The sequence below is a fragment of the Carettochelys insculpta genome, chromosome 1, assembly GCF_033958435.1.
Source record: "Carettochelys insculpta isolate YL-2023 chromosome 1, ASM3395843v1, whole genome shotgun sequence".
NCBI classification, from domain to species: Eukaryota; Metazoa; Chordata; order Testudines; family Carettochelyidae; genus Carettochelys; species Carettochelys insculpta.
In genome coordinates, this window is record NC_134137.1 from 213,894,424 (window position 1) to 213,909,888 (window position 15,465).

General features: G+C 43.0%; 1 protein-coding gene across 2 annotated transcripts in view; it reads left to right on the plus strand.

Annotated features, from left to right (window-relative positions):
- The window catches only part of CIP2A (cellular inhibitor of PP2A), a 45,022-nt gene that overhangs the window by 26,583 nt on the left and 2,974 nt on the right, over window positions 1-15,465 (plus strand). For both annotated transcript variants that reach the window (XM_074998840.1, XM_074998848.1), the window contains exons 15-20: window positions 1,217-1,291; window positions 1,397-1,507; window positions 3,364-3,560; window positions 4,457-4,570; window positions 6,924-7,006; window positions 7,915-8,054. In XM_074998840.1, the coding sequence (XP_074854941.1) occupies window positions 1,217-1,291; window positions 1,397-1,507; window positions 3,364-3,560; window positions 4,457-4,570; window positions 6,924-7,006; window positions 7,915-8,054 (720 nt within the window). The remainder of the gene's footprint in view (window positions 1-1,216; window positions 1,292-1,396; window positions 1,508-3,363; window positions 3,561-4,456; window positions 4,571-6,923; window positions 7,007-7,914; window positions 8,055-15,465) is intronic.

Genomic DNA, 15,465 nt, shown 5'->3' on the forward strand with positions numbered 1-15,465 from the left:
TTTTCTGTCATATGCGTTTCTGCCAGAAATTTGCTGGCATACACCTAGTGTTTCACTTCTTAATTCTTCCAATCAGAGGAGTTGCTCCTTCAAGTAGGGAATGATTTGTTAATATTTCGTATTTTGTTGCATGAACTTGAAAAAAGCTAAATAAATTAAAAACAAGATGTACAGAAGATGGAATACTCCAAAGGATGTTTTGTCATTGACTTTGACATGTTTACCTATTTCAGTAAAATTCCAATGAGAAGTCTTACTCCACAGTCTTCTACAGCTTTGTAACAACAGTAGAGTCCAACGGGTTACAGAGAAATATATATTAATGAAAAATATACAAATGGAGAGAAGAGTAGATATAAAATCTCCTGCTCTAGGGAATTTTGAACTAATTTCCTCCACTGTAGGAACTGGTGCTGTTCTAAAAACAAGATGTTAATAAACTACCATTGGATACTTATCTTCTGTGCTGAAACAAACAGCTTAGCTTACTTATGCAGCATCATTTATGAACATAAACTGAGCAAGATCCCACAAAAGTGGCACCAGCAATTCACCTTGCACAACCTTATGGAAAGCTCTATTAATCTCCAGATTATCCATGAAAGATAATCCTCAATTATTTACTTAAATGAAGATACAAACATGTAATAGTGTAGCAATATAGGTCAGTAAAGAGTCTTGATGATAAATAGAGGGGACATTTCCCAGACTTTGTATTATTTTAATCAAAATATTGTGACCCATCCCTGCCAAGATTAGTGAATTCCAGAGACTGGCATTTTTGCAGTAATGTTCTCCCACTGGTCCTGCAGACTTGAAATACTGTTTCTCAGGAAGAACACTTAAGTGTCCCACACTCAATCAAACCAGTAGGCTTACTGTAGGACCCAGCAATATGTACGTAACAAGATTTCCCTAGTTTTAGGAGAGATACTAATTTATGATTATGGTAGCTGATCATCACATTATTGTGTACATTTTATTCAGTAATTCTAGTACTTTCTCACATTAAACTGAGCAGGACTGAGCTACATTCAAATGGATGCAAGGAGGCTTTTACTCTTTGAAGGCAGAGTGGCTGCTAGCATGTGGGCTTATTTAGTTACTATACTCACATCACAATCTATAAGACAAATGACTGTTCATCCAGTGGCTACAGAGTTTTGACAATTGACTTTCAAGCTGCTGAATTCTACTACTGTAACTTCTCCCACAGATGAAAGAACCAATCACTGATGTGAGGATGTCTGATATCATGGATGTCTATGAGCAGAAATTAGCAGCACTAGCTGTGAGTACCTATGAACATATGTATGTGCATGACCATAGAGTATGCGTACTTATTATGAAAGGTGAAATTATTGAAATAACACTATTAATCTTTCCTAATCCTTAGTCAAAAGAAACAAGGCTACAAGATCTATTGGAGGCAAAGGCACTAGCACTTGCTCAGGCTGATAGGCTAATTGCCCAGTACCGTTGTCAGAGAGTCCAAGCTGAATCTGAGGTGAGTATAAAGAAGCACATTCTGGAAGGCAGAGGTGTAAGATACTTATAAAGACCTCTAGTCCAAACCCTAGTTTTTTTCATGGAGACCACAAGTAGAAAATGGTTCTGTACATGTGTCTTAAGCTACAGCTTCAGTTTGTTTTAAAAACTCAACACTAATATTAAGATTACCACTTGTTTGTATACAATATTCTAATTAGTATCATTTTTAAATGTTTCTGATACTGTCAGTAGTCTTTTAGTTTCGTCCTCTTATATCTATAAGCTCCCTGATCCTCTGTATTTTACATTTATGCCCTTTAAGTGTGACCTTATGTCATTTCTGAAGCCCTCCCTTCACTGTTTAGCCAAGTTGTGTGTGGTTTTCATGGACCTGGATAGCTAGTGTTAATGCCCCATTAATGGTTGGTCTTTCAGAACAATCTCAGTAATCAGAGAGGTAGCCATGTTAGTCTGTATCTTCAAAAACAACAAGAAGTCCTGCATGAAGCGGGTCTTCGCCCGCAAAAGCTTATGCTCCGAAATATCTGTTAGTTTATAAGGTGCCAAAGGACTTCTAATGTCAGTAATCTCCCCCATCTGTGCAACATGATTTACTGTACCAGTGTTACTGTTCAAGTCTTATAGCACTGTTCCGAGAGAGACTACTTCTGGGTACAGTACTAGAATATGAGGTGTTTGCGGACCACTCGAAGTCCACTTCCTGTTTATGTACTAGCTAACAGGCAGTCTCTATTCCTTTGGATAGAGTTATGCTTTCACATGAATAAGGTCCCACCAAATTCGTGGTCCATTTTGGTCAATTTCACAGTGACAAGATTTTAAAAATGGTAAATTTCATGATTTCACGTATTTAAATTTGAAGTTTCATGGTATTGTAATTGTAGGGCTCCTGACACAAAAAGGAGTTGTGCAGAGGCTGCAAGATTTATTGTTTGGGGGTTGCGGTATTGCTACCCATACTTTTGAACAGCTGCTGGCAGAGGCATTGCCTTCAGAGCTAGGCAACTGGAGAGTGGCAGCTGCTGGCCAGGAATCCTGCTCTGAAGACAGAGCTACCACCAGGAGCAGTGCAGATATAAGGATGGCATTGAATGGCATAGCCACTCCTTAGTCAACAGTGTCTACTGTCAGCCTACCTGGCTCTGAAGACATCAGTAGAGAAGGAGAGTCGACATGGGGATGGTATCAACACCCTGGCTTCTGTACTGCTGTTGATGGTGGAGTGCTGCCCTCAGAGCTGGGTACCCAGCCAACATTACAACCACACTCTAGAGTTACTCATCTTTGAAGATAGTGCAGAAATAAGAGTGGCAATGGTGTGACCTTTCTAAAATAGCTGCATGATTACTTTGCAAGTCACCTTTGGGTCAGTCCCCCAAATTTAAGAAACACTGGTCTGCCCCATAAAATCTGTATAGTATAAAAGCATACAAGGTCAGTTTTCACAGGAGGATTTCAGATTTCACAGTCCACGATGTCCATGATGTATTTTACATGGCTGTGAATTTAGTAAGGCCCTACAAATGAAGTTTGAGCCACCAGTGTAATCACTTTAGATACTTCTAAAGAGTATCTAAACTTTTTTGTTTTACTTTGTCACAAATGTCTACTGTATCTCAGAGTGTAAACTAACTGATTCAGTCATTTGCTAAAACTTTGTGCTTAAAACTTACTCTCTAGTTTTAGATATACTACTCTGACCTTGGAACAGTTGATAACGTAGATTTGTGGAAGATATAGTAACATGGTGCAGTCTAAAACCATGCAAAATTTCTCATTTTTGATCGAGTTAAGCAGCATGGCATAGATTAAGCATTTAATGGAGTTTGTGTATTTGCTTTTTGCTCAAAGGCAAGAACACTTGCTGCAATGTTGAAAGATGCTGAGCGAAAAAATGAAGAACTTGATGTATTGCTGAAAGCCCAGCAGGTAGAATCTGACCGGGCACAGAATGACATAGAGCAGCTCTTCCAACACAATAGGAAGTTACAAACAGTGGCTGAAGAATATGAGATACTGAAAAGATCCTCCATTGATCTTCTACAGAAGTAAGTACTTAAAATCTATGTTTGTTTGCTAACCTAAAAATAAAAAAGGACAGGTTACAGATTAAAAAAGAGAAAATGAGTTTCACACCTAGTTAGTCTTTTTTCAGCCAAGGAATGCTGGGTGCAATTCTGTCTGAAATCAGTAAGTGCCCGGTTTACCTGAAGCAGAAGATGGGCTTTCAGGTGTTCAGAGCACCATCTTTTTTTTTTTTTCAGGCTTAACATGTTGCAGGGTATTGAAACACTGTTTATAAGTTTTAAGGGGTCATTGTTAGTGTACTTGAATTTTATTTTTCATTCTTGGGTCAAATTAATCTTCTGACTGAAAAGTGCCAAGAGGCTGGTGGCTTAAATAAGGATTACAATTATTTAGATGAGATTATTTAAAATTTTTGATCTTGTCCAATATACGAAATAAAAAGCCTTTATACTTTAGACAGAGACCATCTTCTACCAGATATGCATCAAGAAGGAATATCTGTGTGCAGATAATCTCCTGCTTGTGCATTATGGGAATTCTTATACTTTCTCTAAAGCGCTAGTCGGGCTTCTGTCAGTACAAGCTTCTTTCAGCTCCTGGTCTGATTATATATAACTTGCTACATTTGTGTGAATCACCTGATTGTGGTGAAATTTGTCTGAAAGAAATATATAGTCTGAACCCAGTTCTTGCACATTATCATGGCTGTTTATTATAATTAAGGGTTCCCATGAGGACTAAGGTTAGGATGGAAATTGAACTGATTGTTTTTTTATGTATTATGTATGACAGGTATTTTAATATAAAGTTTTTTTGCCAAGAGTGTACAAAACAATTTTTGTTTGGATTTGGATGTTAAGTGTTTAAAAAGCAAGTACTTTTCTTAACCATAACCCATTAACAAACTTACTTTTAGGCATGAAACCACTGAAAGACAATATAAAGATCTTCAGATTACATGTAATTCACTAAATAAACAAGCTGAGGCCATGAAAAAGCTGAATGAATCACTCAAGCAACAGAATGACAAGTAAGTTTAGTTTATTTAAAAGCATATTGAGGGGGGGAACTACCATTAAATCATGTCAATACTGATAGTCAAGTATCGGAGGGGTAGCCGTGTTAGTCTGGATCTGTAACAGCAACGAAGAGTCCTGTGGCACCTTATAGACTAACAGAAAAGTTTTGAGCATGAGCTTTCGTGAGCACAGACTCACTTCATCAGATGCTGGTCTTGGAAATCTGCAGGGCCAGGTATACATAAGCCAGAGCAAGGGTGGGGATAACAAGGTTAGCTCAGTCAGCAAGGGTAAGGCTTACTACCAGCAGCTGATCTGGAGGTGTGAACACCAAGGGAGGGGAAGCTGCTTCTGTATTTAGCCAGCCCTTCGCAGTCTTTGTTTAAGCCAGAGCTGAGGGCATCGAATTTGCAGATGAATTGTAGCTCAGAAATTTCTCTTTGGAGTCTGGTCCTGAAATTTCTTTGCTGTAGGATAGCTACTTTTAAGTCTGCTACTGTGTGGCCTGGGAGATTGAAGTGCTCTCCTACGGGTTTTTGTATATTGCCATTTCTGATATCTGATTTGTGTGCGTTTATGCCAGCTCTGCCCACATATCTACACCAGCAACACCATTACAGGACCTAACCAGATCAGCCACACCATCGTGGGTTCATTCAGCTGCACATCTACCAATATAATTTATGCCATCATGTGCCAGCAATGCCCCTCTGCTATATACATCGGACAAACTGGACAGTCTCTACGTAAAAAAATAAACGCACACAAATCAGATATCAGAAATGGCAATGTACAAAAACCTGTAGGAGAGCACTTCAATCTCCCAGGCCACACAGTAGCAGACTTAAAAGTAGCTATCCTGCAGCAAAGAAATTTCAGAACCAGACTCCAAAGAGAAATTTCTGAGCTACAATTCATCTGCAAATTCGATGCCCTCAGCTCTGGCTTAAACAAAGACTGCGAAGGGCTGGCTAAATACAGAAGCAGCTTCCCCTCCCTTGGTGTTCACACCTCCAGATCAGCTGCTTGGTAGTAAGCCTCACCCTTGCTGACTGAGCTAACCTTGTTATCCCCACCCTTGCTCTGGCTTATGTATACCTGGCCCTGCAGATTTCCAAGACCAGCATCTGATGAAGTGAGTCTGTGCTCACGAAAGCTCATGCTCAAAACTTTTCTGTTAGTCGATAAGGTGCCACAGGACCCTTCCTTGCTAATACTGATAGTGTAATTATCTGTGTTTTCTAGGGTCACTTGAGGGTACTTACAGAGTATACTATGGAATTTAATAGGCTTTAGGATTTCATTCTTATGTGCTGCTTTCGAATTCCATGCCGCCTGTGTAGGCAGGAGCCTTTCGAAAGGACCTCCCCAGTCTTTGAAAGCCCTTCTTCGTATTTGGTGTTAGGAAGAACGGGCTTTCGAAGACTGGGGGGGTCCTTTCAAAAGCCTCCCAGCTACATGGGTGGTGCGCATTTTGGAAGTGGAACTTTCAAATCGCCGCAGCTGCCATTGTGGTAATGAGGCGCTGCATATTTATGGTAGTGCCTCATCAGCATCTTCTGACCTTCATTGCCATTCCTGCTCCAAAAGGAAGCAGGGCTAGTGTAGACCCAGCTTGTGTGCTTCCAGCAAATAAACACATAGATTGTCTTAGTACAATGACCCACTTTTCCATTCTGGTAGACCCCTTTCAGGAGTCATATTTGTCTTACGTATCCCAAGTTTACCTTACTTAAAAACTCCTTGCTTAGAAAATAAGACACAAATACAAAGGCATCAGAGCACCCATACTGCAAAATAGCTTATTTTCTCAAGTATGTAATTTTGCAATTGTATGCAGTTTTACTTTGTACTGCCTTTGCTAGCACTTTTTACGTAACCTGTTGTAAAACTAGACAAAATATCTAGGTGAGTTGATGTACCACCTGGAAGACCTCTGCATACTCCCAAGGGTTTCTGTACCCCTGATTCAGACCCACTGGTCTATAGGTGTGGTCCTCTTAAAGAGTGAACAAAACTGTACTGGAAACTTTGCACAACAGCTGCAGAAGATGCTCTTTTCTTGAACCACGTTTTCCTAATTTGCTCTCTATGGGATAGTGTAGTATTAGTAAATTGTAAACCATAGATAAATGGGCTTTTGGAGTGCCAATAAGATGGTTGTTGTCACTTCCTTGGTAATATAAAAATGATTTCTTACTTGTAGTTAGGGGACTGATTCTCAAGGATTCAAACTCTACGAATGAATAAAGAGTGCTGCATAAGTTATTTTAGCTTGCTGCTGCAAAGTGGAAACAAATCTTGCATCTGGCTGTTATCTTTTGAAAGAATTGGTAATAAGGATTTTCTTTCTTGCAATTTCAGAACTGTTGCACAATTGATGGAAACAGAAAATCATAGGAAAGAATTAGTGAAACAACTACAGGATAGAGATAGTAAAATGTCAAGTAAGTCACTGATTTTTGTGTATTTTGTGCTATCCATACACAATTAATTGGATTTAAACAGACTCATTGCTGAATTATTTTGATTATATTATTTCTGTAGGTTGGGCAACTAAATTTTTGCTAAATAGGCTTAAAATGCACTTTTCAGAAGCAGAAGGCAGCCCAAGAAGCATGTAATGCTTACTGAAAACATAGATTTAAATATCTAACTATAAAATAAGGAATTTTTTAAAGGAGAGATGGGGAAAGTCTAAGGGAGTGTAAAAGTATGCTAAACCTACATTTAAAGCAGTCTGTGCCTGGTGTCAAATAACTGCTTCCTTGACAACTTTCTTTTTCTTAGAACAAGTTGAACAGAAACTGCTAAGCTACAAATTAGACAATTTTAGATTAGGTAGATCATAATTTGAAAAGTCTTCAGTGAGTGTAAAATGTTTGTAGCCACCTACTAAAATTTTGCAATAGATGGCAGTACTGGGTAAGTACACTGGTAGCTCTGGCATGTGAAAAAATTAAACATACTGAGTATTTTAGTCGTGCAAATTGGACATTTCTAGTCCATCACCCTTGGGATCTGACCAATGTTGACTGAGAGAATTTGCTGGGCCGGAAGAGGTCAATATTTTCTAGCAGCATTACTAACCCTTCCACTGATTACTGGGTTCTTAGAAGACATTTAGCATTAAATCACAGCTAAATAACTGCACAGAACACTGAGATTCAGGACTGATGACTGGAAACAAACTTCATGGGAGCGTGGGAAGCTTGGCCACACCCATGAGTGCTTGTCCGACTCACTAAAATCATGGATTACAGATGTTGCCAAACAAAATGCTAGACGAGGGAGGTTCAGCACATAGTTTGGCAAATTAAAACTTGCTACCTGATTGTAATAAATGTTTCAAAAGGTTTACAACAAAAAATAAAGCTTCTAGAAGAAAAACTGAAAGCTCGGCAGAAAGAAAAAGCGGATATGGAAGAGACTATTGATATTCTCAGAAAGGAATTAAGTAAAACAGAGCAGGCAAGAAAAGAATTGAGCATTAAGGTAAGAATTTCTGTTGGCTTCTTATTGAAAATGTAAAATTCAGCAATAGAAAATAATTCCTCGAAATGAAAAATTGTATATAAATTGTAGAAATATCTAAAGTTAAGGTTGCCCCAGTTTCTCATACAGTTAATTGAGCAAGGGGGTTCTGCGATTTAAACCAGAGAGTTATGATTTGGGTTATCTGTGCTATTAAGGCGTTGAACTTCTTTTTGAGTTGGTGTAGGGGGCCTCTGTCCAGTAAGTTATAGGGAACATGTTTCTTGGAGTCACAGTGTTGCCTAGAACTAAGTAGCATGTTGAAGAATCCACATGCTATACTGAGGTGTCTGAGAGGCAGTCCCTGACTTTTGAACAAATAAACATACAACCATTTGTACCGATGACCAACTTCCAGCTCACCCTCCCCCCATGTGCCCCAGCTCATCTCCCCCAGCGAGGGGCTCCAGCTCCAGCCTCTGTGGACCTTTCCCCCACCCGAGTTCACCCCCGTTCAGTCCCCCCCTCCACCCCCAGCTGACCCTACCCCCTTAATCACACTCTGGGCTGTCAGCAACCAGCGCACACAGAGATCCAGCTGCCAGCTGCTGCTGACACATGAGGTTCTACCCCCCACCAGCTTTAACCCCTCCCCCCCACAGTTCAACCCTTTCAGCCCCCACCCAATCCCACTACAGCCCCAGCTCACACTCCCCAGCATGTGGGGCTCCGGCTTCAACCCCCCTACCCACCGTCGCTGCAGCCCCAGCTCCAACTGCCTGGCTAGGCTCAAGTCCCTGCTGCCCAAGTCCAAGCCCCTGCAAGCCCCAGCTCAGCTGCACCCTCCCACCACCCCTGTTGCCCTAACCTACTCCAGGCTTAACCCCCCGCCCCCTCCCAGGGCCCCAACCCAAGCCCTCCCTGACTCACGTAAAATTCAAGGTAGGTGAGGGCTGCATGGAACGCAAGCCTCACGTCCCTCAAGGGATTACAGTATAAGGGTATTTCCAACTTATGACCAAATCGAGTTACAACCAGGTGTTCGGAACATAACCCGTTCGTTAGTCGTGGACTATCTGTGTTATATATTCTGTAGACCAGAGGTCAGCAACCCCCCAGCATGGGTGCCAAGACTGGCATGCGTGCCAATTTTCATCAGCATGTGAGGCAGGAGCTAAGCTCTTCCCCTCTTCCCCCATGCAGCTGGGAGCTTGCTCAAAGCCATGCCCCCTGTGGATTAACAAAAGACCAGCTAATGCTACCAACCACCAGCGAAATGGTAAAACTCTGCTTCTTTATTAATGAAGCTATTGCAAGTAGCACTATTAGTGGGGTGACCATCCATCCTGTATTAGGTGAGACAGTCTCATATTTGGAATGCCAAAAAGGCATCCTGACTTATTTTTTAAAAGGGACTAATTGTCCCATATTTGGGCCCTCCCCCACTGAACTTTTCTGTCAGCAGGCACACAGGCACAGCTGCTGGCGGGAGTCGCTTCCCTGGGCCTGAGGGGAGCATGCGCGGCTGCTGCTGCCCTGATGCTTCTCTGGGGTGCACCGGCGGCTGCTGCCGCCTTCTTGACTCCCTGGGGCTTGGTGGAGCCAGGAGGAGCTGCCTCTCCTCCCATATCTCCCTGTGCATTTGAGATACGGTTGCCCTAACTATTAGTGTCTTTAGAAAGTATCTCTGGCACTCAGGCCATACATAGAGGTCAAAAGGTTGAATTTTGGCACTCCACTTAGAAAAGGTAGTTGGCCCCTTTTCTAGACTAACCACCAGAGTTTGACAGTGATTGCAGAAGACAGGTGTCCCTACTCTGGAGTAAGTTAGGGATCTGTCCTTCAGCTGAGCACAGTATATGGTCTTGCCATTGTTGGAGACCGTGGAGGGAGAAGAGGCTTTCTATATTTTTCCTGTGTGCTCTTGAAAGGGTTCAGCACATCTTAGTCCTCGGTTTTTTTTAAATGGGGCTTTTAGAGGTGAGTATTGATGTTTGCACAGCAAGTTAAAGATGCAAATTGCAGTATGTGCTTTTTACTAATATACATTACCAGGAAATGCAAGCAAATTTTCTAGAGACTCATCTCTGCTGTATAGCTGACAATGCTCTGGTTCTTAACACACATTTGCCTATTTAAGGGAAAAAAGCCAGTTTTTATTCAACCACAAACTTTTGTTTAGCATTTAACTCAATGTCCTGACCAATAAAAAGATGACAGGACAACTGCTATCTAATTTAAAAAATAGCTTCAGACCCAAACCATCTCTGAAGCATGACAGCACTTGGTATGAACAAGATGTATATATGGTTGTAGGGAAAGACACATCCAGAACGAATCCCTTTGTTTTGAAACTGTACCTTTCTTCTTTGAGTGGTCCCCAGGGGTATTCCACATCAGGCGTCATGCTGGCCTTGGCGCCGCAGACCAGAGATTTGCAAAGCAGTTGCCATTCAGATCGTGCATATGCAGAGGCACGCCAGGCCCTTCACGCGCTTCTAGTCACATGCATGATCCAGTCTGAGCCAGCTGCAGACAGACTTCTCCTGTGCTCCTCAGCAGCATGTCTGGAAAATAATTTTTGATCTGTTATTTATTGTTCATAGTTTCTAATGAGTTTTTAATAGTAGTAGTTCTATATTTACTAGTTCTAGCTTTTTAAAAAGACAATTAGTTATGTAACAAGTTCTTTAGTAGTCAGTACATTTAATAGTTGTGTTACCATCGTGTTTGCAGTTCTAAGAGCTAAGCTGTTAACAGCTGTATTGTTCTGCTAAAATGCCAGCATCAGGTTTTAAAAGGTATGAGACTTGCCAGGAAGCAACGCTGGCCTCAGACTGTCACTCTCAATGCATGTACTGTTCAGGAGAGTCCCATGTGCCTCACCAGTGCCCATGTTGTTCTGAACTCTCATCGAGAGCTAGAAAGGACTGAGAATGATTCTCTTTGAAAAAGCTCTCCAACCTGATACCACTGACCAAGCAACATCTGAAGGCTTGGGAGCGGGTCAGAAATGCTGAGCAGCCTCATTGGTTTCCCAGGAAGGCCATAAGAAAAAGAAATTATCTCCAACTTGATCTTTGCTTATTTCATCTGGTGACAAGATGAGTCGTATTGAGAACCGAGCTTTCTCGGCAACTAAGGAGAACAAGCGGCCTAAGTCTAAAACTGATTCCACCAGTGCTGGTGCAAGACTCCTGCCCAGAACTGATGGGTTCTCAGAGCTCATCAGTGCCGACACCTGAAGATCAGTTGACACCACAACTACCATTGGCACCACACACCATGCCTCCGGTAGCTGAGCCAGCAGCCCTGACAGTCTCAGTTCTGATTACATCAGTGAGGTTGCCCACCCTGCTTTATCGGGCACCGCATATGGCGCCAATGGGCACTGTCTCCCAGAGGGAACCGAAGAAGGCGCAGGGCAAGACTCGGTACTGTAGCCCATTGCCTCATTCACCAATTCTGGCATTCTTTCCTGCACCCATGTCTGTGCGCTCTTCCCCGGTACCATCATCGTTTCAATGTCTCCTTCATCGCCATTCCTAAGATCACCGTCCCCTTTCATAGAACAACTGCATTATACCTACAGCCATGGTTAACGCAGGCCCCCTTCACCTCCACGGTCTTTGAGGTTGTCATACCTGCCTTACTGTTACCATTGTAATAGATACAGGAGATGCCCCATCTCTTGCTCCTCATCCCCAGACGCTCGCTTACGCTGCTACCCTCGTACCCATAGAGGCCACCATCAGCGACACCACTATCACAGCAGATCCAGAGATATTTCTCCCGAATCCAGATGAGAGTACATATGTTCATCTACCCCTCCATCACCACCATCACTGCCACGTCCATGGGGCCAATCTGTACTTCCTGCCCTATCAGAACTGACAGAGGACCAACCAGGGGAATTAGAGGAATGTGTTGAAACTTACCAGACATATCCTCTTTTTCCTTGGGTGAGGCGGTTATCCTGGGCGACTCTTCCCCTCATGATGATTTGAGACTATTTTAAGAGCTGTTTAAAAGAGTGGCTCAGAATCAGGACATTCAAATAACCGAAATCCCAGAAAAACAACATGAGCTTTTAAAGTACTTGAGACCTCCAGCACCATCCAAGATCACCATCCCATTAAATGATGCCATAACAAATGCAGTGAATAACATCTGGCAAACCCCTGCCTCAGTCCCAACCACTAACAAGAGGTCAAACAAAAAGTATTTTGTAGTATCCAAGAGGATGGAATTCCAATTCAACCATCCACAGCCCACCTCTCTGGTGGTAGACTCATTGCAGTAGAGGTCTAAGGTACCCCAGTTTAAATCCAAGTCTCTGAAGGATGCCAAAAGGCTGGATTTGTTCGGGAGAAAAGTCTATGCCTCTTTTACCTTTCTATTACACTGTGCATTTGTCTAATCGTAATTCTGATGACTATACAAAACTAACAACTGTCGTGGGTCACTTACCAGATTCCAAGAAGCCAATTCTTAAGGCAATTGTTTAGGAGGATTGTGCAGCATCTTGTACAGGAGTACAGATAGCCTTAGATGTCGCTGACACTGCTGCATGTTCCACGGCAACAGCTGTGATTATGAGGCGAGTGTCCTGGCTTCAGACCTCCAGGGTACCTAAAGAATTACAGACCAAGGTTGAAGATCTGCCTTTTGACAAAAGCAAATTGTTTGCTGAAGCTACAGATAGTGTATTACATTCCAGCAAAGACTCTCAAACAACACTTAGAACCTTAGGGATGTTTATGCCACCATACAAAAGAAAGAGATCTTACCCATGTCAGAGGTGATTCAGTTACCCATACCAAGGGCAGACTTATCAACAGAGGGGGCTATGATCAATCCAGACAACCCCATGGGCTGTCTAGAAGGCACAGTCAACAGCGCGATCCACCTCTGCAAAACCCAAGGCAGCAACTTTGACTCCTCTGTTGAGGTCTGTGTTACCATCTCCATGGTGCACTGTGACCCACCAGCTCAATATCTTTCATTATTGGCTACGCCCCTTTTACCATGAGTGGTTCAAGATCACCACAGACAAGTAGGTGCTGGAAATATTTTCAGCAGGCTATGCCATTGCATTCTGTGCAGTACCACCCACTACACCACTCACCCATCCCTCTTCAGGGACCCTTCTCACGAAACCTTGTTAAAACAAGAGGTCAACCACCTCCTTACGATAGGAGCGGTGGAGCGGGTACCCCACGAACTCAGAGGGAAGGGCCTCTACTCCCATTACTTCCTTACAGAGAGAAAGACGGGGATGGAGACCCATCTTGGACCTGACAGCATTAAACCTCTACCTATGCAAACAGCACTTCAAGATGATTACTATTGCTTCCATAAGCACTGCACTGGATGATGGAGATTGGTTTGCACCTCTCGACTTACAGGAGGCGGCATTCTTTCATGTAATGATTCACCCGGCTCACAGATGCGTCCTTATAGTTTACAGTGGGAACAGAACACTTTCAATACAGGGTACTACCCTTCGACCTCTCAACAGTGCCCAATTTTCTCAAAGACCCTTGCAGTGGTGTCAGCATATCTGCATCACCTGGATGTTTCAGTACTCCCATACCTTGATGACTGTCTTCTCAAGGGGTGCTCCCTGTCGAACATCCTCTGGATGATATCTGTCACCATGGAGATGTTCCAGTCTCTGGGCCTCATTGTCAGTTTACAAAAATCAATGACCATACCCACACGAAGCGCACAGTTCATAGGGGCTTGTTTCACCTCGATATCAGCAAGAGTAGTTACCTACCCAGCGCTTCCAAGCAATCCAATCCTTAATCGAGGTGCTCATTCGCAGCCCTACGGTAGAGGTCGATGTGTCACATGGCTGCCACTACATATGCAGTACAGAATGCCGGGCTGCACTTCTGGTACCTACAGTATTAGCTAGCAGCCATCTATACGCCTGTGAGGCACACAATTCACAAACAAGTATCCCCAACTGTACAGGTATTGCAATCCCTGCGGTGGTGGATGAAACCCAGCAATCTGTTATCCAGGGTTCCCTTTCACCAACCCCAGCCTGCTGTATCCATAATCATTGATGCATCGGAGAACGTTGAATTGTATCTCCCCCTTGACGATTTATATAATACATTGTAGTAACATTGTCAGTGACTATTTTCACCCAGGCACCTTGAATGTGGGGCAGAAAATGCTTTCAAGCACTGAACACTGCTCTTATCTCCAGAAGGTTCATATGAAGGGCCATTTCCTATTGAGACCATCAGTCCTGGACTGACATGTTGTCCATGGCAACATGTCAGTCCAGGACCGATGCATTATATAAATCGTCATGGGGGGAGCGAGGTCCCACTCTTCGTGCGGAGGCCCTCCGATTACGGAACTGGTGCATGCAGAATGGCATAACACTGGTAGCCTTGTACCTATCCAGATAAACAATGTCACGTCTGATCTGTTGAGAAGACAGTTCGCGCCAGACCACGAATGGGAAAGACAATTCGATGTTCTCCTCCTATTTTTCGGTCTTGGGACACTCCATCCATAAACTTGTTTGCAACCTACAGCAACAAGAAATGCCATCGTTATTGCTCCAGAGCAGGTATAGGGCAAGGATCTCTTGGTGACACTTCTTATCCAATGGAATGGTCCTCTTTTATATGCCTTTCCCCCAACTGTCCTCTTCCACAAAGCATTAGAGAAAGCCAAATTGGAGAGAGCCAATCTGATCCTCATAGCTCCGGTCTGGGCTTGACAACATTGGCTCCTGATTCTGGAACATAAGTCAGCATGTCCTCCATGGTGGATCCTCATTGTTCCAGGCCTGCTCTCACAGAACCACGGGTTATTGACACACCCTCAGCTGCACACACTTCGCCTCATGGCTTGGTTGATAATTGGTTTGACCCCTCAGAGGCCTTGTGCTCTGAACAGATCAGGCACATTTTGATGCACAGTTGGCAAATGTCCACAAGAGACTTACACATAAAAATAGAAACATTTTGTGGCATGGTGCTCCACGTGGGGCATGCATCCAGAAGAAGTGCCCATACAGTCCATTCTGGACTACTTATGTTATCTTAAGCAAGAGAGACTTGCTCTGCCATCTTTAAAGATGCACATAGAGACCATCTCAGCCTTTAAACACATGACTGATGGGACCTCAGTATTTGAACACCCAAACATGGCGTGTTTCTTAAACGGTCTCACCGCCTGTACCCTGCTCATAAACCCATATCACTGCCTTGGAGTCTAGACCTATTTCTGGATACAATAGTCAGACGTCCATTTGAACCATTGGTGACTAGTCCATTACGCCTCCTTACCTTAAAAACAATGTTCCTTCTGGCTATCACATCTGTTCATTGAGTTAGCAAGCTGGCTGTCCTCATGGCTTCTCTGCCATATACAATATTTACCAAGGAGGCAGTGACACTTC